The sequence below is a fragment of the Coccomyxa subellipsoidea genome (genome assembly GCF_000258705.1).
Source record: "Coccomyxa subellipsoidea C-169, whole genome shotgun sequence".
Lineage (NCBI taxonomy): Eukaryota > Viridiplantae > Chlorophyta > Trebouxiophyceae > Coccomyxaceae > Coccomyxa > Coccomyxa subellipsoidea.
In genome coordinates this window covers 1,324,979-1,345,819 of record NW_005178026.1, presented here as the reverse complement: position 1 = coordinate 1,345,819, position 20,841 = coordinate 1,324,979, and the positions used below count along the sequence as shown (strand labels likewise).

At 51.6% G+C, this 20,841-nt stretch overlaps 5 protein-coding genes and 1 non-coding gene across 6 annotated transcripts; 3 read left to right on the top strand and 3 right to left on the bottom strand.

The window, feature by feature from the left end:
* Positions 1–1,753: 1,753 nt before the first annotated feature.
* COCSUDRAFT_58252 (hypothetical protein) lies at positions 1,754–2,236 on the bottom strand (the record flags this gene model as incomplete). The annotated part of the gene is made up of 2 exons (XM_005644514.1): positions 1,754–1,903; positions 2,111–2,236. 2 exons carry the CDS (start codon positions 2,234–2,236, stop codon positions 1,754–1,756), a joined length of 276 nt encoding a protein of 91 aa, XP_005644571.1.
* A 2,038-nt stretch (positions 2,237–4,274) lies between these two features.
* COCSUDRAFT_19123 (alpha/beta-hydrolase) lies at positions 4,275–6,035 on the top strand (the record flags this gene model as incomplete). Its single annotated transcript, XM_005644513.1, has 6 exons — positions 4,275–4,304; positions 4,622–4,735; positions 4,851–5,093; positions 5,223–5,446; positions 5,645–5,853; positions 5,947–6,035. Coding segments are annotated over 6 exons (909 nt in total), but the record flags the coding sequence as incomplete, so codon positions are not given.
* Positions 6,036–8,633: 2,598 nt separating this feature from the next.
* On the top strand, positions 8,634–13,585 carry COCSUDRAFT_58250 (hypothetical protein; the record flags this gene model as incomplete). The annotated part of the gene is made up of 12 exons (XM_005644512.1): positions 8,634–8,771; positions 8,922–9,153; positions 9,356–9,434; positions 9,818–9,866; positions 9,973–10,095; positions 10,228–10,409; positions 10,653–10,863; positions 11,112–11,369; positions 12,405–12,467; positions 12,838–12,936; positions 13,175–13,360; positions 13,535–13,585. 12 exons carry the CDS (start codon positions 8,634–8,636, stop codon positions 13,583–13,585), a joined length of 1,671 nt encoding a protein of 556 aa, XP_005644569.1.
* Positions 13,586–16,953: 3,368 nt separating this feature from the next.
* On the top strand, positions 16,954–17,056 carry COCSUDRAFT_t58. Its single transcript has one exon. It is a non-coding gene; the product is annotated as a tRNA-Tyr (tRNA).
* Positions 17,057–17,540: 484 nt separating this feature from the next.
* On the bottom strand, positions 17,541–18,410 carry COCSUDRAFT_54523 (hypothetical protein). The gene is made up of 2 exons (XM_005644511.1): positions 18,283–18,410; positions 17,541–18,122 (listed from the first exon to the last, which is right to left on the bottom strand). The coding sequence occupies exons 1-2, from the start codon at positions 18,400–18,402 to the stop codon at positions 18,009–18,011; spliced, it is 234 nt and encodes a 77-aa protein (XP_005644568.1). The 5' UTR covers positions 18,403–18,410; the 3' UTR covers positions 17,541–18,008.
* Positions 18,411–19,246: 836 nt separating this feature from the next.
* Positions 19,247–20,718, bottom strand: COCSUDRAFT_67669 (hypothetical protein; the record flags this gene model as incomplete). The annotated part of the gene is made up of 7 exons (XM_005644510.1): positions 20,641–20,718; positions 20,394–20,497; positions 20,153–20,275; positions 19,858–20,008; positions 19,682–19,753; positions 19,481–19,565; positions 19,247–19,378 (listed from the first exon to the last, which is right to left on the bottom strand). Coding segments are annotated over exons 2-7 (651 nt in total), but the record flags the coding sequence as incomplete, so codon positions are not given.
* Between the last annotated feature and the right edge of the window lie 123 nt (positions 20,719–20,841).

Here is a 20,841-nt window from a genome sequence, read left to right as displayed (position 1 = left end):
GCACAGGCTTGTGGAGGCGGCCTGCTACTACAAGAGAATCCCACGTCCTGAGATCGCGCAGCAGGTCCTCCATACCTATTACTCCGTACTTGATTGTCTGTGCAGCACCAGCACATGCACCGCATTTGCTCGTGTGTCTTTGCAAATTCATTTGAATTGAAAATCAGGTGCCAAGATCCACATGAAGGCCACAAGAGCTCAGGACATACCCCTTGCGGCAGGTGCACTCTGGGGTTGAAGTATACCCCTGCACCGAGGCCAGCAGCAATACTAGTCATCTGCAAAAGAGAAAAGCTGGCTCAATGAGATAGACATTGTAATATAGACATAAATCAGCGTTTAAGAGTGTCAGAGTTCAACACGAAGAGGAGATCCTACCATCGAGCTCCCTAGATTAGCTGCAAACGAGTAATGCATTCTATTCCGACGTAGATTCTGCACTAACCAGTCAGCATGTCATCAGGAACTGATTTTGCGGAAGATTTAGATTCCGATCAGACCGGAAAGTGCCCTACACGACTCACCATGTGATGCCAAGATGCAGGGTCCTCCACCGCAAATATAAAGTCAATCATTGCCTCCTCTTTACCCTTTTCATACAAGCCTGGCTGTAAAAATACACCTGATCCATACGCAAAAGCGTGGCGCATTCTTGGAAACTCTCTAATGACATCCTCAAAATCAGGATCTTCGGGTGACGAATTGTCTTGTGCGTCGTCAGTGCAGGTTGAGCATGTTTGCATCGCGTCAAACTTCACTATTAGATCACTTCAGAAACCTTTTGTTCACAGGGAATGTCCAATTTGCAAATGGCAAGGTGACTTAGGTTTTAATCCCTTTTATAAGTATTCTAGGGTCGAAACAATGCTTCGGGTCAACGGAGATCCCTAAGGTGGCTCTTATCAAAATCTCACTACATCCCCCTGCTCTCTGGACTCTCTGAACTCTTTAGATCTGCATCGATGAAACAGATGTCTACTCAAGCATGCCATACTTGCTAAGTGCACTGCATGCATGCGGCATGTGCCTGCAAGCCGCAATGCGGCTTGCCGACGGCCGTTTGACGCGCATGTATAGCTGTTAGCAACAACATTGCCAATCACCAGTGCCAGCTAGCAACACCAAGTTGGACTGCCACTGCCAGTGGCCGTTGCGGCGATGCCAACGCAGTAGCATTTCTCTAGCTGAATGTTCACCTTTTACAAGCACCATTAAATGCAAGTTGCTCAATAGTGCAGTCTGGATATATGCATTCTGCTGAGCATCCTTGAAAGCAGGTTGCAATTGCCACTGACTGACATGGGCCGCCCTCAGGGGGCGGCATGCAGCACCATGATGCCCTTCCGAAGGCTTCATTGACAATATGCAGTCTTCAGGATTGGGCGCCGCCAAGAGGCTTCTAAAAACGAGTAGACCAGCTGCAGCAGAGGAGAACGGATGGTGTACCCCGTTGAGAAGGGCCTTAGCCTGACAGTTCTCAGACATACTTAGACAATTTGACCACAGAAACCTGAGCCCTGCACACATGGCACCTAACACACTGGGACATGGTCCAATGTTACTCCAGATTCCACACCCGATGTCTCGTTCATTAATGTCACAGTCTGCACTGCGTTTGCTGCTGCTCAGGATGGTCTACCATGACAGAATCTGAAAGTGCAGCATGACACCCAGATCTAACAGGCGATTCTCAGTCTGAGGTCACCTGCTGTTCTCATGGTGAAAGCAGACTCTGGCGATTGATGGTCTCGCTTCACGTCCTAGCCAACATGCGCTTTGACTTGAACTCAAACTTGTAGGCTGCCTGCCGAAACTTCTTGATGCCCACTTCTATCTGAGTTTCTGAAGGCGCAAGCAGCATCAGCTTCTTGTGCGTCTTCACTTCATCCACAGCCTTCGCTACCTGCAATTGGATGCACAGATTAGCACATATCTTAGGGACGCATGAAATGTCATCCTTTTCGGCAGTGTGCGCAGGTGCAGTGTGTTCTCCATTTTAATGTCAAACTTGTTATTTCTTTTATGTGCCTGACATCAGTGGACTAGAAGGGCTTGGCAGTCGCAGCTCTAGCTGCAGCAATCACAAGGAAAAGCATCCGTGAGGCCGTACCTGTGGATCTTGGCCGTCAACGCTCTCTATGCTCTGCAGCAGCTTGTCCATGGACTTGAGCTTGCGGTAGGGCCATCTTTTGAGCCCCAGCTCTCTGCACCTCTTTTTAAGCAGCGTCAGGCCCATGTCAAACTTCTTTGCTGCACTGCTGATTGGCAGATGATAAACTTCCTGCAAGTCCCTCAGTGTGATGGTGGTGGGCCGTTTCTTCTCTTTCCTGTAGGTGTCATCACATCACATTAACTGTCTTTTGCGAGTCAAAGCGGGATTATATTATGGAACTCCTGGGCTTGCATAGTTGTGTGTTTGCGCCACAGCTTGGTAGAGTGTCAAAGTCGTGCACTACATCTTGCAGGTGCTATGATCAGGAGAAATCATCGGGTGGTCAGGGCGCACATGCACTGGCTTGGTTGGGGCTCCGTTGAGCAGGCACCGTCTATTGTTGTGACTGGTTCCTGGCAAGCACGGTACAGTACTTACAAGCGTTCTAAGAGTTAGAACAGGTTGTTTGAATAATTGCCGAATGGTGAGTCTGAGCAAGTGATCCATTTGCATGCACAAGGCTGCGGATAGGCCGAACCATCCTAAGATCTTCTTCCACAGAGGTGGAGCAGAGGCTTGATCCAGAAGTATCTGTGTTCTGTACCCTCTGATGCTCTGGACCGATACAACTGCTCGTATCCGCTGGTTGATGTGGTCGATGCATATCTGAGGTTTGACACAATAGGCAGCACACGGCTTACAGACTGCTGCCTTGTCATACAATACGAATGATACATACATTTTTTTCAATCTATTCACATCCTGAATGGACAGGCCGATCATACCTCTTTCTCGGGATACGAGCTGGAGAAGTTTTTCAAGATTGATGGCGTTTGCCCTTGCCATCACCTCCGACATTGTGACTCGTGCCTGCGCCACATTAATGTATTAAGATCCCCGACATCTCATTTGCACTAAAGTCCCGGCGTTGCACGTCACATGTGACATGCAAGTTTACCTCTGGACGCATCTTTCAGCCAAGAGGAGTATGAATCAACCCTTCTATTGGCGCTCCTCCTGATCTACCTGATCCTCAATTAGCACTAAATAATATCGAGTGTTCTACTTCCCAAGATGGCTTTGTTGAGAAAAAAACAGTCATAAGAAGTCGATGAGGCCCAGTATCGAATGAAGTAGGCACAGGCTCCCGACTTTTGAGATGGCCAGACAAATATGAGATTTCGGCTATTCAATCTCTATACCTGTGCCTTCAAATAAAGATGGTCACGAGCTCGCCTATGAGTTACATGTGTAACGGTGCAGTTTGGGAAGGGGGGGGGGCCCGGGGGGGAATCTTCACAGCTGGAACGCCGCTCTACTGTAGCCAAAAAAATTCTTCAGCGAAAAATGGCATCGAGGCCTTCGGAAAGTGAAAAGCACCAGGTCCCAAATTGCTTTGTTGATTCTTCCATTTATCTTGGGACCGTGACGTTTACTCGCAAAGGGTGACTCTTGTTGATCCGAGATACTCCGTCACTGCGTCTTTTCTCGAACGTCCAACTGTGTGCGTCTTGGTAGAAGTCTTGAATAGCTTGGTTGGCAAATTGCCTTCATCACGCCACATTTGACCAGGTAGAGCGCACGAACAACTCGATATTCGTCGCACGCCCATGACTGTGTCTCCTTGTACTTCGCACACTTTCAGCAAACTTCTATGCACAACTACAATATCTGCTTCAGATATGGCAAATACTGTCTAATCATATGTGTTTGCATAGATGAGAAGAGCGGTGTTGCTGGAATCGAGTGGGTCCTGCTGGCAGCGCCTCCTGCTTGGCAAGCACTTGCAGCCACGACATGTCGCAGCCAGAAAGATGACTGTAGCAGCACAGGTACATTACAGACTCTGCGACATCATCTTGCTTCCACACTTATGTGTATGAAAGCAGTCTTTTCAGCGGCGCTTAGCAGGAAGTATTAGGAAAGGATATTGTTTCCTTATTTCCAGGTGATCTACATAAGCCTACACAGTCTCTTGTATCTGAGATCTAATTATTGCTTGCAGAGCGGGGCCAGCGTTCTTGAGCCAGTTGGAGCATTGCGCCACAGTGCAAGTCTGAAGTTGTCCAGACCACAGGACGCAGCTGTCCAAAATGGCACAGGATATGTCCAAGGGGCCCACATCGCCTATGAGCTTGTGCAAGGCGCATTGGTACGTTCTCACCTGTCTGGAGATCAGGAATTTTCTTGGCAATTCATCAGCACTCAATCTAAGGATACTAGGTATACATACCACCTGGACTCTGCCAATCACTCTGGTCTTTCTTTGGAAGCCTGTGTGATTCCAAGCCTTGCTGGCAGTCTGCTGCAAAGAAAGAGACAAAACGGTGGCAGGCTGTTGATGCATGAGTACAATTCAGTATGGCTCCACTAATGTTGCATGTGCCGCACCTGCTACTTCTTCAATTGTACAAAGAGAAGCATCATGTCTTTTTACATTGAGTCACAGCTGTGCTTACCTTTTTGCAGGTAAGATGGAGCACTGTAGGATCCAGTGCGCGGCCCCCACCTACCTGTGTCTTTGTCCACGGCATTTTGGGTTCGCGACGAAACATGCTGAGCTTTGCTCAGCGCCTGACGAGGGTGCGCTTAGCATTCGAGTGAATGCATAATTTCACTTCTTATGCCAAGCATTGCGATCTCAGGTATTGTTACTGGTTCGTTCATGAGCCTGACTGAGAAGTGAAACACATTGCAGGAGTTCTCTTCATGGCAAGTGCTTCTGGTAGATTTGCGCTGCCACGGGGAGTCTGCCCGGCATGGAGCAGCATCTCATCGGCCAAATGGGGTGGAAAGTGCTGCCGCTGATGTCCTTGACCTGCTGCGGCACCTCAAGCTCTTCCCAGAAGTGCTGATCGGCCACTCCTTTGGCGGCAAGGTGGTCATGAGCATGGCTGATCAGTTTGGGCGAATAGGCCCAAGGCTGCCGCGGCCGGTGCAGGTTTGTTTCTTGTTTGCACTGGTGCTGGGAAGCAGGTGTCTAGCGTATGCCATTTTCAAGGTATTCCGGCACTCGGGATGCATTAAAGAATTGACCTGTGCTTTCTGACATGTGGAATTTGGTGCACAGGTGTGGGTTTTGGATGCACTGCCGGGTGCTGTGCGCGAGCACCATGCAAGCGACCTGCGCTTGCGGCAGGATCATCCAGCAGATCTCATTCCCAGCCTGCAGGCGTTCCCTGTTCCCACAGGAAGCAGAACCACCCTGCAGACCTACCTTGTGCAGAGCGGTTTCTCGCAGCGAGTGGCCTCCTGGGTCACCAGCAACCTCAAGCCCACTCAGGAGGACCCAAGGTGAAACCCTTATGTGTTTTGCTGTGCCTGAAACTCTGGCTGCATTTGTTTTTGTGTACATTCCCTGCCCTGCTCTGAATGTTGTGTACTGTGGTAGCGTGCTGGCATGTTTGAGGTATCGTGTGCACGAGGCTCACTGCTTGATCTTCCCTGGAGACGCTTGACAGTTCTTGACAATTTCAGTCATACTGTTTGCAGGAAGCTTTCCTGGACAATTGACATGAAGGGGATTGCTGAAATGTATGAGTCGTACGAGTCTCTGTCCTACTGGCCATTCCTGAGCGCCCCGACTCAGGGCATCAAAGTGGACTTCGTTCGTGCGGAAAATAGCAGTTACGTATGGCCAATGGATGATGTTGAGCGCTTGAAGGCGTATGGCCACAGAGTACATCATTTACCGCAAGCAGGTAAGGGTGCTTATGTGCGGAGGCAAAGGTGACTTTTTCAATTTGTAGGCTGAAGGAAATGAATGAGAGCTTGACAGGAAGTCTCTTTTGCAGGGCACTGGCTGCATGCAGACAATCCAGATGGGTTGCTGGAAATACTGGCACCCACATTTACGTATGCACGGGCGTCCACAAACAAATGATCTGAAATTGAGAGAGCGAGGGAGGGCTAATTCTTTAATAATGCTGCATAGCTGCAGTTTGAGCGGGACCTGAAAGTTGCTTGTACATGAGAAGAACAGGAGAGTGAAAAAGGTGATTGTTCCTGCTGCGAAAGCAGACAACTGGTACCAGGTAAAGAGTGGAGAAGATCATTGGAGTTGAGGATGAGGGAGTAGATAAGGTCGGCATGGTTATGGCATGAGGGGCTACTGGAGAGAAGTTGATTGAGGTTCTGCAGAAGTTGTCTGGGCACCTTTGTTTGCTCTTTCATCACATTTAAGTGGAGCGCAGAGAAGCGGCATAGGATATGATGTACTATATTGTAGTGTGGGGAAGACAGCCCATTTCTGCCTTCAACGGAGGTGAAGCAAGGACGAGTGGAGCGCAGATACTTGCTCAAAATTTGTAGTTACTCCTACAGCTCTTCAGCATCAGCACAATGCAGGTGTCCAAGAGCAAAGGACTGTTGGTGCCAGCAGCAGTCAGGCCAGAGTTGTGTTCTGCTGCCTTGTTGATTTGGAGCACAGCTGAGCCGTACAGCAATGCTCCCTTTGGCGCAGTGTAGTTGTAGATCGGCATTGGAAATCTCCATATCCATCGGCTTTGTGTAAGCAGTATGTCGTATTGGGGCTTCAAAGGGCTGGAAGGCAACTGCACGCAAGCTTCAGCTGCGGTGACTGCGGGCATCTCTTTTGGTTCACAGCACTTCCTGCAGGGACTATTGTGCAGCTGTCCCGCCCTTGCTCTGTCTGCCGTGTTGGTGGATTAGCTACCTGCAAGTGTCGAGAGGGCGCACAACCTTGTATTTTGCTATGACACACTGTGGCTGGTTGCTGGTGCCAGTTGCAGCAGCTGACTGCAGTGACAGCTCCGTAGGTATTGCTGCGCGTCCCAGCTGCCGCACAGGCTGCATGGCACATGTTATGAACCCGAGCCACTGCTCTGTTGCCCGATGAAGCTATGGCAAGTGGCATGTGTGGCAGAAACGCACTACTGGACTCCTCTGCTCCTGGAGGAGCAGGTCTTCCGCTCCCCTGCTCCACATAAACCCCAAGGTCTATGTCGTAATAGTGATCGTCACGTCCGGAGTGCTTGCCGGGCCCCGCCCTCCGCAGCCTTCCCACAACTTGTGGGCCACAAGCCAGCCCGTGCGACGCTGCACATCCGCACCTCAGCAGGACGGAGCTCACAGCGGGCAATGTGCGTGGCCTGCGTGCGCTACGGTGGCCAGCATTGACGTGAGGCAGAGCATACGTGCGAGAGGGAGCGCACCTAATGTCCCTGTAGAAGCGCACGAAGGACCGACAGCAAGCTCAAGATCCGATTAAGATGCACGCGAACTCCCTGCAGCGCACACCTGAGAGGCCAGGCAGAGCAAAACGAGGCTTGCTGGAGGTATCTCGCACGCCTCCCCGCCATCGCTGTGCAACCAGCTGTCCAAGCCCAGAGGATCCCAGATGGATCCCACCATCGAATTATAGTGCTTACCTACGTTAAAGGCACTCCTGCACTGGAGCAATTGAATGCTTGAGAAGGACGAGGATGTCCCATCTTGGTATATTGTGGGACCCTGCTCTTCCCTTTTGGAGACCAGCAGCGGCCCCCGTTGTGATCGCGCATCGATTTTATGACTTTGCTCCTATGTTGGTTTGGTTGATCACTTGCAATGATCAAGCGATCTTAGCAATCCATGGCTGCTGCGTAGGCAGCCTCGCCTTTCTCCCTCTTCGCCAAGGAATTACCGCCGATTACTCCTCCACGCAACCAATGGGACAGCACTGGCACCTTCTCTGGGTGCCCTGGATTCACGGGGCTGTCCCCAGCTATGGCGGGATTTACGACGCCCAAGCTTGCCACCGAGTGAGCTCCTCTACCCGCCACATTCCTGAACCCTGCTGCTGTCGGCCGGCTCAGGCTGCCACGCATGCTGCAGTGATCTTGGTTGACTTCCTTCAAGTTGGGCCGAGCAAAGTGTGAGACGTGCACGCCTTCGATCTGCCTCTGTGCTCATTGGAATTGTGTGCACGCAATCTGACCAGGACAACTGCTACACCCAGTGGAGGCGGAGACACGGAAGAGAAAGGAGGGGAAACAGCCTTGGTGAAGCTCGAGGATCAGCAAACAGGCAGCAAAGGCAATTCCCGTGTCAGCATGTTCCCACCTGAAGAAGATGCAAAGGTGGAGGCTCCATCCCGCTGGCGTGGTGGGAGTGCCCAGCATGGCTCCGCTGCAGATCTCTTCTACAGCAGCATAGACAGACTCAAGAGTCCAGTTTACAGCACGCCTGAAGGCAGCAGTGAGAGGCATGAGCAAATGGACAGCAGGGGAGCCCGAGGCGCAGAACGTTGTCCCCCAAATCAGCCACTGAAGTCTCACACATCAACCCGTCAAGATGCCAGGGAAACTAGACAGAGCAAGGGACAGGTGAGTCAAACTCTTCAGGCCAATGGTGCCAAATGCAGGTGTAAGCCCTTCATGTCAGAGTGTTTGATGGTGATGATGAGCCGTAATATGGTGTCTCACTTGTCTCCATGTTCACGCAGTCCATCCCACAACCTGCCACACGTCGTACTTCTTGCATGGAAGAGGACAACAGCGTTATCTCTGCGATAGAGCCTGACATGAGAGCAGACCCGCAGCAGCCAGTACACACAAGCACGGCGCGCGGTTGGGAGACAAAATTCAATGCAGCGGGGTCAGGAGGCCGGACATGGCAGGTGAACGCAGTCTCTGAGCACTTCTTGGCACTATTTCTTAATATTGTAAATTCACAGCATCGATGGCATGTCCTTCCGTCAATCAGATGAAATCTGTGCTATGCACATCTGGCTGACTGCCCAATAATGAATGTCCTGTGCTCATGACAGTACGGCCAGCTCAAGTCGCCGCCAGACAGCGGCTGCCCCGCGGCGCCGTTCAACTCCCTGCAGAGCGTTGCGGCTGCAGCCACGGCGTCCCTGACGAGCCCGGCACTGAAGGCAGTGATGGCTGCTGGTGGTCGTGTGGACCATCGCCTGCAGAGCGCTGCTGCAGTTGCCGCCCTTTCGGCTGCCGCCGCAGCAACGCCTGTGTCGCGGCGCTTGTCTTCCACATCTTCAGGTGCTGCTGTGGCTCTTGTATTAGTGTACAGAGTGACATTTCTCAGCGAGAAGCACACTGTTGTCTCTCTCACAGCATGGTAATTGGTGCTGCGCTGCCCTGAAGCCACACCATGGATTATCCTGCATGGAAGGCCAACGGCATTCCTTCATGTGGGCTCAAATATTCTGCAGTGACTCATGGGCATGGGATGTTGGTGCAGGTCAAGGTGATTCAGTGGTGCCTCCCACTACGCCTGACGATGAGACAAAGGCCAGATGCGCGGTGGCCTCAACTTCAGAGTGAGTGCCACAAGGAGATCGTCATCCCATCTGTTCAAGCCGCTCCTTGACCCTTCATGAGATCTAAACCCACATGCCCTTATTGTGACCGCATGCTGCACGACAGTGAGGCCAGCATGTGTCGTTGCTGCAGGCAGCCAAAGAGATGCAACTGCAAGAAGTCGCGGTGCCTGAAGCTTTACTGTGATTGCTTTGCTGCCGGTCAGTACTGCAAGCACGCCTGCAGCTGCCAGAGCTGTCTCAACAATGCCGACAACAAGTATGCGCCCGCTCCTTTCAACCAGATCACGTTGCGATTATGAGGTCTGCTTTTAGAAAGCAAATCTGTCAATCTTGGCTGCAGGTTGTCTCCTGCATATTCGAATATTTTGATACAACCGCAGGGATGTTGTGGTGAGCATGCGCGATCAAGTGCGGCAACGCAATCCCCAGGTGGGTTTGAATACCGAAAGATTCCTTCAATGCAGAAGAAACAAGAGCCACTTTATGTCATTCCGCTGTCATGTGAACAGACGTCACCATTGTGTTCTGAACGCAGGCCTTTCAAGAGAAGATTGAGAAGCAGGCCAATGGCCAAGGCAGCGGGGTCAGCGGCCTGCACAAGAGGGGCTGTCACTGCAAAAAGAGCCACTGCAAGAAGAAGTACTGCGAGTGCTTCCAGGTTGGCGCTGACAGCCTCTCATCATCTGAATGACTCGCCCATGCACTCCGTTGAAAGCTGCCATGTGACTACACTGGCATGTCCAGCATGTGCAAAGGTGACCTGGCACAAGAGATGTATTTGTCCCTGCAGGCGGGCGTGAATTGCGGGGTGCACTGCAAGTGCGACGAGTGCCACAACACTGTGGAAGACGGCCTGCCTCCCCCGCCGCGCGCAAATGGCAAGCAAGCCGCTGCAGCATCTGCCACTGCTCCTGCTGCGGTCACCAACCCTGCCGACCGCAACAAGACCTCTCCTGGCACCCCGCCTGCCCCGTGCGCACCCTCTGCCCCCCATTCTTTACCATGCTGCACCCCAATCTCTTACCATTGCTCCATCTCAGTCTTCACACCACACGCTTCTTTCGATCAGTATCACTACCACGCTCTTTGAAACTTGTTTTAAGACAGCCGGAACAAGCAGCATGCAGCAGGGCCGGTGACTGACAAAGTTCAGTGAGTTCTTGAGACACCAAGCAGCAGTTTTCAGGAAATGACTGAAATGGCTTGTGTGAGCAGGGGCAAGGAGACGACGTCACTGGACGCCCGCCGCACGTCCTCGCGCTCAGTCAAGCGCAAGGCTTGGACGTCCAGCGCTCCTGCAGCCAGCGAGCAGCCACGCCGCCTACCAACCCCTTCCACTGACAGCTCCGCCTCGCAGCACAGGGCCCCCTCCGCTGGAGTGCTCAGCCCTCCTGACATGGTCTGGCCTGCCAACACTCTCGCCCAGGTGATCTGCCCACCAACCTGCTCTAGATCTACCACCTTTGTCAGACTCTGTCGATGGCTGACCATAGCGTAAGCTTGCTTGACCAGTGTGTTTTGGCTTTCGCTTATTTGACTTTCGCTTATTTGACATGTTGATTGATGCATGTGATCATCAGCTGCCCGAGACAAAGCCTCGACGGTCCCTTGGCAGAAGAAAAGGCAATTTGCTGTCAATTTTCTTGTTGAATGCTGGCATGCGGCTGCATGCAGGCGCAGGGCCATGTGTTGGGCAGTGCAACGAGCAGCGGTGCTCAGATGCTGAGCCCACCGGCGCTCTTCGATCACAGCAGCGTTTCCAGGATATTAGGCCGCACTGCTCTGGAGCAGGCATCGCAGCAGCAGCTGCATGGCAGCATGGGGGGCAGTGACATTGCCAGGCTTCTCAGCACGTCTTTGGATGGACGCCGGGATGGCGAAGGACCAGACTGTGCAGCCCAGCCCGGCCCCTCCCCACAGAGAGATGAGCAGGTACTGTGGTCCACTTCTTGCGTGCCACCTGAAGTGGAGTCAGAAGAGTAGGAGGGCGTTGCTATCCATGTGGAGCTGTTCAATGCACATGAAGTCAATTGCTTTGATAATGATTATTAATATTACCCTTTTTAGACCTTTTGGGAGCCACCTGTGGCTCATTGGTCTTGTAGGCAGTCTGTCACTGCCCATCTTCATATCACAAACTTCTTTGTCTGATAAAGATCCTCGCGCTTTGACCCCTAATTATCTATCATGTCTGGCGCAGTCTCCTGCAGAGGGAAGAGGGCACATTGACGGCATCGGGCAGTGCTTTGTGAGCAGCACTCCTGGCGGTCAGGCGCTATTCCCCTTGCCATTGCTAGGCCTGAACACACAGACAAGACCTGGTGATTAACCTCCTCCGCACATTTGTATCTTTCTTGCATGAGCAGTGCGTGCTACTGCTGCATTTTGAAGAGCATGCAAGGCCCTGAGCATTGAATACTTCACAGATGCAGGGAAGGGCATTGAGATGCCAGCTGGTGTGGTGATGGGCCGAGTCTCTGATGAAGCATCGCTGAGATTGGGAGCAACCATGGAGGAAAAGGCAAGTTTGTTTAGAAACATACCTCATCATATCCTTCGCAAAGGGTTCATGGCTTCTCTTCGTAACTTGAATGCCCCTTGGCAGCTTCCTCCCAATACAAATGTTACAGGTTTCAACAGTGGGCATGAGGATTGTATTGATTTGAATGCAGGAGTTTAACGGGGAGGTCTCAGATCTTGCGTCCTTTGAAGAACTCGCTCACCGCTTTCATGCCAGCACCTCTTCACAAAGGCACCCAAACCTGAGAAGAGGTTCAGGTGTGCATCACCATTCACGGCATGAATGCATGAGATCTTGTTAGCTACTTGTTGATGCTTCCCTAGTGGCATGTGTGCTTCATCACCACGCTGTGAATACTGCTTAGTAACCCTCTATTGCAGGTGGAATGGTGGCTCTGCCTAGGATGAGGAACAGCGAGTTCAGTCTGGCACAGTTGGCTGCTGCAGAGGAAGCCCTCTGCACAGCCACTCCTTGGACAGAGCAGCAGCATGATGCTCTACACAGGCCAGGTACCCTCTGACGTGCTGCTGCGCGTGCATTGTTAGCTGCGATTGCGCTCAATTTGCAAGGATGCCACAATTGCCTAGCTGAGCCGTCAATGGTTGCACCAGGGCACAGGGCACCTGATATGGATGTGGACCAAATGATGCTGGGGCCAGAAGGAGTCACACAACCCTCTTTGCTGGAGCGAGCCAAGAGCATTGTCTTCAAGGCAGAGGTGTGACTGCTTGCGCCAAAGACTTGCATGCACCCTTCTCAGTCAGCAACTGGGAGGCCTTAGATGTGGCCAGGCATGCATAGCAATGAGATGTCCCTGCAATTGTTGCATTCCTGCCAACTCCCTGAAGGCCAGCTGATGTTTTGCAACATTGTGTGCAGGATCCCATGCAGACAGACCAGGCCAGCTTGAAGAGGGGCCTGTGGATGGGACAGCAGACAGGCAGGAAAAAGACCAGCCATGCCCCAAGGACATCACAGGTACAGGCCTGTCTGGCAAGAAATCTAACACTTGTACCAGTCTTTGTGAGGAGCGCTTGCATGGGCAAGAATATCCACCATGCTGGCTGCATGCAAACGCTGGCCCTGCAGTGTCTGTGTAAATCATGTAAACCCCTTGCTTCCAAGGTCCAGCTCTCCAGAGGTCCTTTGCCGATAGAGTCACCACAGAATACAGAGAAGCGTAGATGACTAAGATAATAGCCATCCATGTGTGCAGGTGCGCAAATTGACGGATGTCCCAAGATTGGCGGCTGGCAGCAGAAGGGGCGCCCCTCAGCGGGCAGCATCGCTGCCGGCCCCTCAGGCATCCATTGCAGGCGCCCAGTCAGCACTCACAAGATCGCACTCAAGCGCAGAGGACACAGAGCTCCTTAGCCCCAGCGCTCCGTCGACGTTTGGACAGGTCTGTCAACTGCATTTAGATATTCTCGAGAACATCCTCGTTTCTAGGGATCTACTTTTGTACTTTCAGTAAAGCAGTCTTTCAATGTCATGATTGATAGAGTGCAGCTGGTAGATGTGAGATACGGGATATTTCATCTTGAGCATAAGCTGATATGGAGGTGCTCGCGTGCAGGGACAAATGCTACGCATGGGAGCAGGAAGGACCCTCATCTCGCCAAAGTAAAGAAGGTGAAGTGAGATGGGAACCAAGAGGGATGCAAGAAACGCAAGCAAGAATTCTGGCAGAACTGCTAGTGCCAGAATACCAAGAGCGCTGACAGCTGAACGAAAATTCGACAAGAAATCAAACACAAAATTGTTTTATATGTATATCAGCAGAGATGCATGTTCCCCCAAGAAATAGTATTCTGGAACTCGCACAAGAGATCTGCTTACCCAGCAGTTGTGGAAGACCTGCAATTGAACTCTGGCAACGAGTCCTCAAAATGCCTTATGAACACTGTGTTGTGAAGAGTTTGCAACACCAGCGCCGAGAGGCGCTCAGTGATACACAGCCATGTCTACACCCAATTCGTTCATTTCCTGCTGCCCATCAAGTATTATGGGGTTTTGAGAAGCAGATGAGTATGTCCTTACAAGTCTTAAACTTGACTGTGCCAAAAGCACCACAAGTATCAAAGGGGAGAATTCTTTTGAGATTTCTGTAGGCAGCTTTGTGGTATGCCACCAATATGGAGATGTCATGGAAGCTCAATGTAAGATTGCAAGTTGCAGATCCTGAATTTGACCCCATATTGATAAACCTCTTATCAGCAAACCAAGGCAGTATGGCATGACACTTCCACTGAGTCAGCCACGCTTTCTTCTCATCCCCGAATAAATTGCTTTCTGGATTTCAGTTTGTACCGGGAGACGCAGATGCCCCGACCAGTCCTTCTCTCCCAAGCTTTCTCGCAGAAGAACAAGAGGCGCTCTTGATCTTGGGACCTGTCATGTGCACTCAGCTCAGCTTTACTGCGGCTGGTCAGCCAGAACTCACCTGCATGCATGTGGACATAAGTCAATTATTGCTTGAAAGATCAGCTGCGTACCCTGCCAAGTCGGGCTTAGTACTCCTGCATGCTGGCATCAATGTCACGCATACAACGTGGACTAGCAAAGCTGTTCTCCCACCCTCAATCACCGTAGCAGGGCTGTGATACACGCCAGAGCTATCCACCAGCTCAGCATCTGCAAGCTGAAAGCTCTCCAGAAACAAGCGGCCCATTGCGTGCTGCTCCAGATCGTCACGATCAAACAGATATCCATGCTCAATGTACACCTCGCCACCTGCATTGCACTTGCCACACCAGTCTTAGTGCACGATAGGGATGAGCGCAAGAGGGAGAGTATGGCATAAGGCAGTGGTGATCATTGTTCAACTCAACAAGAAGGCAATTGTCTGTGGCAGCATTCCTGACCCTCAAGGCTGTAACAGTACAAAATGTCAGCATAAGCCAGCTCGTGCTCCCCTGAGTTGGAGTCCTCATAGTACACCTGTTAGACATCAATGCGAAACTCTTCATCAGAAGGACTTGAACATATGCTGGCCTCTGCTTCAAGTGCAACAAACTGGCTCAATCGCTTCAAAATTCATATTGGAGTCTCACCAAGGCGCCATGCGAGCGCTCTCGAAGGTCAAAATGGAGAGGTGGTGAACTGCTGCTCTGCTGAATGGTGAGCTTCTCATAGTAAGTGAGACTCCTGTTACTGACTCCATGGAAAGCAGCCGCGGTGGACCCCTTTGGACATATCTTCAAGGGCGCGTCTACAGAGACACGCATAATCTCTGGGCTTGATTGACCATATCCTGGGCACAGGGCAAAGGCTCATATCATGCCAACGCCAGAACAACTGATTCCCAAAACGCACTGGTAATCTGCACTATTGGGAAGCAGGGTTCCTCACCTTCTGACGAGGTATAGGACTGCCCAGATGCCGAGTAGCTTTTGGAACAGGCTGTGCCACGCGGCACAGCGCGCTCAGAGCACACTTCCATGCTGTATCTCTCCTCATTCACTGTTGCTGAGGATAAGCACAAATCCTGTACAGAAGGTATGGCATTGACGACTGTCCTTCTGTGCACACAAGTGACAGTCATGTCCTTTGAAGCAAAGAACTTCAGCTTAGATGTGAACAGTCAGCCACCCATCAAAGCCAGAGCAGTAAGGCTTTCCATTGCGCTGGTAGTAGACCACATGATAACCGTGCAGCATACCCCATGGATCTCTCTGAGTGCCTGGCGCTGTGTCCTGATGATTGTGCATCCTCATCTCCCGGTCCACTGGATGCTTGACCTGCAGACAATGTCAGCATGGATTTGTTAACTCGTTGAAAACATAGCAGCTCCATTCTGAGGAGGCAAACTCCTCACTTGTGGTACTCAATGCCATGCTTCTGAAAGATATCTGTTCAGATCACACAAGCTGGGCATCCAGCGTAGCCACCATAGACTGCTAGGCTTGCAATCATCATGACTGATCAGGTGTTACCTGGGGACCAGAATTGGTCACACCGCTGTGCAGGAGGAATCTGGGCTGCTCTTAGCTGTTCTGGTGTCCAGGCATCTGAATATGCTCCTCTCCCATGCAAGACACACCGGTCGGGGCTGTTCTGTTGGAGAACGGGAAAGTGCGTGAGTCACCTGAGCAGCAACCATGGAATTCTCACGTTTCAAGAGACCCCTTACCTGCACAATGTACTTCTGCGCGTCCAGGATCTTGCCCATTGCCAAACTGTCTTTCAGCCAGGCATAGTGCGTCAGAGCAATGCCCCAGCACTTTGCACTGTCAAGCTTCTGACTTCTGGGGATGTCCTCACATAGTAGAGCCTCAGATGCCAAGATCAAGTGCGTGGTACGATCGCGGACAAGAGCACCATTGAACTCCATCCCCAAAAGCTCTGCCAGGCGCCTGATGTCTTCCCGTGCACTACCACGAAAGCCTGCAAGACAGTTTTGGTGAGCACTTGGATGGCCCATCGAATCGAAATACCGTTAGTAGATCCGCAATCTCATGACAGCAAATGATCTGAGCACGGATATTACATGCCTGTTCCTGTGATGCAGATGTCCATCCTGAGGCTGTCCTTTCAATCCTAACCTGCACCTAACCTTGCCAATTCCAATCCTTGGATTATGAGGTCAGAGCTCATGCGTTACAGCCGCATTGCAGGAGCCAGCCGTCGAAGAACGTTTGGAAGGTTTCTTAGCTCAGTCACCCAGATCAAAGGCCTCTCAGAATGACTTAGGGATGGTTTGCTTGCAAATTCGCGGGAGACGCCCCCTTAACAGATCGATATCTGATAATACAGGCTACCACGACAAAGAAGACGTGCAAATCGCGACACTGTCTCTGTCACCTACAGTGATGTCAGTCGTGCTTCAAGCGATCGCGATGCAGGTGCAGCAGGCTTTGAACGCTGCAAGCATAAAACACAATGACAGAAATTCGATTGACGCTTTCTGGACTTTCTTGCTGCCTGACAAGAAGGAGAGACTGACAGTCGATTGAGCAGGTAGTTATCCAAAATAAATTTGATCTTGGGCATCAACCGGCCTTAGCTCAGTTGGAAGAGCATGTGACTGTAGAAGTAAAACCCCCAGTGGGAAGCTGCTGGTATCACGGGGTCGTTGGTTCGAATCCGACAGGCCGGACTTTTTGACTTTTTTGCCAACTTTTTCCTTTTCTATGGGATCTCTCTCTTTGAGAAGTATGTGAAGTTTTGATGAAGAATGCCAGTGGCCATCGATGAGTAACAATCCAGTTCATTTATAAATTATGAGACAAAGCCGTCACTCACCTATCATAGCATGATCATCATGATGCCCGTGAGTGCACTGCAGTCTTCAAGACAATTTGTGGCCGTCATGTGACATCTTGTGCATGCATGCATGATGCTGCATCAAATGATTTCTCACAGAATAGGTGTGGCATTATTCTGTGAGAACCACGGCGCATGCACAGTACTGGGGGGAAGGGGTCATGGCTTACAGCTGCCAGTGGCCAGAACCAACCTCACTGAGTCAGGCTGCTCAGATCTCATGTTTCAGGGGGCCGATCAGGCTGAAACGGCACATGTCCATGTGCATGGATTCAACTTGATGTCATCGCCAATGAGTGGCACCGAACGAGTCCTGACGAGTCATCAGTATTTATACAAGTGATCGCTATAGCTAGTAGCGCTACTAAGTATACGTATACGTATACGTAGCTACTAAGTACCCACTGGGCGCACAAGATTCAATCAAGTTTATTGAAAACATATTCTCACGAGTCTTGTAAGGACTGTCCCCTTGCATATGGACAGCTTACCATATTCCGGCCTGGTTGCTTGGAGCCATAAGCTTATACCAGTGTAGCAAAGTTCACTTAGTAACCAGAGCTGTATCAAACGAAATCCCAACTTTGGACCAGTAAGTCAGCAACCTTTTTGAAAGTGCTGCAACAGTAACACATCACAAGTGGATTCCAGTTTTGTCTGGTCATGGGCTGCCCAGTTCCACAATAGCACAGCTGTATAGAAAGAATGTCTGGCAATCATGGCCCAGAGGAATGAAACATGAAGGGACCCACGATGGCCCAAGTGCTCACAAGTTCCCAGAAACTTCAAAGACTCAAATGGCGCATTGGTGCTCTGGCAGGCAGTGACATTGGCATCGCGTGGTCTGGTGAGTTGACTTGGCCTTCCAACCAGCTCTTCTCCTCCTTCAGCTTCGCAACCTGCGGGTAGGCAATGTGCAGATGATCAGAAAAGACTTTTACATGCAGGCTACCAATGAGCATGCAGGGCAACCCTTCAGCCGGGGCAAGATGTTGCAGTCATGATCACGCTTGCAGGCATCTTCAGGTGTGTGGGCAAAGGCACAACCAGGTGGCTCACTTCTTCTTCTAGGGAAGCAGTATATGCCTCGCGGCGTGCTCTGGAGGCAGCTGCACTGGCGCGGTTCTTCTCCTTCCGCAGCTGCTTCTTGGCATCGCGATCCTCCATGTGATCCTCCATGTGAATGTCTCCCCACGAGCCAGTCTCTGCCTCAGCGCTGTGATCCTCACCATCCTCGTCCACATCTGTTGACACTGCTCGCGCCGGTGGGGGCCCCACCGCTGACCGCTTTGGACCGGCCGGCGGCTTCGCCAGTCGCGCGCTGCGATCCCTCTTTGCCTGCTTGTCGGTGACAACACTGATGTCAGCTCAAGCCCCCTTCACACAGCCTTCAGCCTCCACACAGCCTTCAGCCTCCACACAGCCCAGACAGCAACATCCTGGAAACATTGGGGCAGGCATGCCAAAAATCAAACAGTCAAGCAAGCAGACTGTCATGCGCTCACCCTCGGCACTCCTCGCTCGACTGCTGCCGCACTGCCTGGTAGTGTCGCCGTCTGCACCGTGCCCTGTGTGACGTCCCGTTGAGAGCGGCTTGCCGCACCCTCGCCGATCCTTGAGATGTTGGCCGTCAAGATTGCGGGCGGCTCAACCAGTTGGTCTGGCACCACCACTGGCCGGCTTCGTGAATCAATGCCAAACTGGTGCGAAGTTCTCGGCAGTTCACTCCTATCCAAGCCTGCTGTGGCCTCGTAGGTAGCAGGCGCGCCTGCATGCAAAATGCTGGTTACAAGTATTCTTCAGATGTAGAAAATTGGGCAATGTGTGTAGATGTGCAGATGATTCAACAAGTCAACATGCAACAGCTTGACAAAGACATTGCAAAGACGATGCGCGCTCACCGTCGAGTGTTGAGGGTTTGGCATAGGCACGGCCAGAACTTTGCGCTGCTTCTCGCATGTACTCAGCAGCAAGCTGAGTGCCAAGCTCGGCTGCTTGCGCATAGTATGTCCGCAGGTCAGACCCTTGCTCTGTGGGTGTGCCGGGCCGCAAAGGTAATCCACTGCTGTCTGGGCGGGGCCTTTCGCGAGGAGCTGATGCGGCGCGGCCAGCATGGCCCAGTAAGGCATGCTGGTTGGCATTTGCCAGCTGATCCCTGCTGGTGTCCAAAGGCAGGCTCGGAGTCTGCTGGTAGACACTCTGAAAGCTCGATGGGCGCTGAAAGCTGGCAGAAGATGGCAAAGACGCGCTTTCATACCCCCGACTCAGTTCTTGACCACTCCCTGCATATAGGCGGGGAGGCAGAGATGATGGCGAGCACATGCTCTGCTGAAGCTCCAAGCCTACAGTACCATACCCACATAACTCATCCAACCGCATTTGAAATAACGCTGATGTCTGCAGAGCCAAGTACTAGGTGGTCACAATCAGGCTCTCCGCATGCCCCAGAAGTGCTTACCTCCGTCCAAATGAAGGGGCCTCAATGCCGAGGTGCTCTGAGTGACACAACTGCTATGCTGCGGCAGTGCCCCTGCAAGTTGCACGAGCTCAGTGCAGCACTCCAGAAGTCATCCCATAACTGTGATCCTCAGCAGTCAGTGTGTAATCACATGCACAACCCACGTGCCAGCTCACCTTGAGTGAAGTCTCTCAGCAAGCCTGTGCCTAATTCAGTCTGCTGCTCTCCATCAGCACTCAGCGAATAGCCACCCAATGCGGGGTAGTGAGAGGAGAGATCAGCAATTGAATCTTTTGGTCTAGGAAACCAAGGCCCTGACGAGGAAGCCTGACACACACAAAGGGGTCAAATGTCAGCATGCAGGCGGTGCTATGCCCTTTTCATCAGGAAGAAGGCATGCTGAACATATAATGAAACATGCGGCTTTACTGTCTACATGAACTGAGAACAAAGGTGCCTGCACGGGCTTACGTTCACAAGATTCACTTGAGTCTGCGGACCAGCTTGCCGAATGATGTAATTGGGGGTCCCATGAGCGGGGCCCAGAAAGGGTGCAGACTCGTGGTGCCTCTGTGAAATCTGTCCGCCAATCAACTGAAGAGCGGGCAGCATCTTGTCAGCATATGCTCTGAAAAAATACAGGGTTTGAGAAGCAATCAAATAGAAAGCACAGGAACTGCACTGCATGAAATGTGATGAACTGAGGGTCCACCTTGCTGGGCAGGATTGGTATGGACATGTTTGCCTGCGATCCAACGCCTGTGCTGCAGATCCTTTGAACAGGACCATCTTGAGCGTCCATGACTGTGGCGGAACCTATTGCACATTGCCACCCACTTTCATGACCTGCAAGAATTGGTCATCTAGCGACAGCAAAGCAACACACCACGCGCTTGTCATGCACAGAACTACTATCTGTGCAGGCCCTTCATCCTCTAAAAGATGTGCATGTGACCTACCTGTGCTGGCAACAGCAGGTCTGCTGAGGAATGCAATAGGAAGTCCTTTGCTCGTGCGATCAGCACTCGGATACAGAGACCCGCCTCCACTATGAGCCTGATACACACATCGCCTCGGTCAAAGTGATGCTTCAAGGGTTCATCACGAATGCTCACCACGAATGCTCACCATCTTGCTTAGACGTAAAGAATGCTCGATTG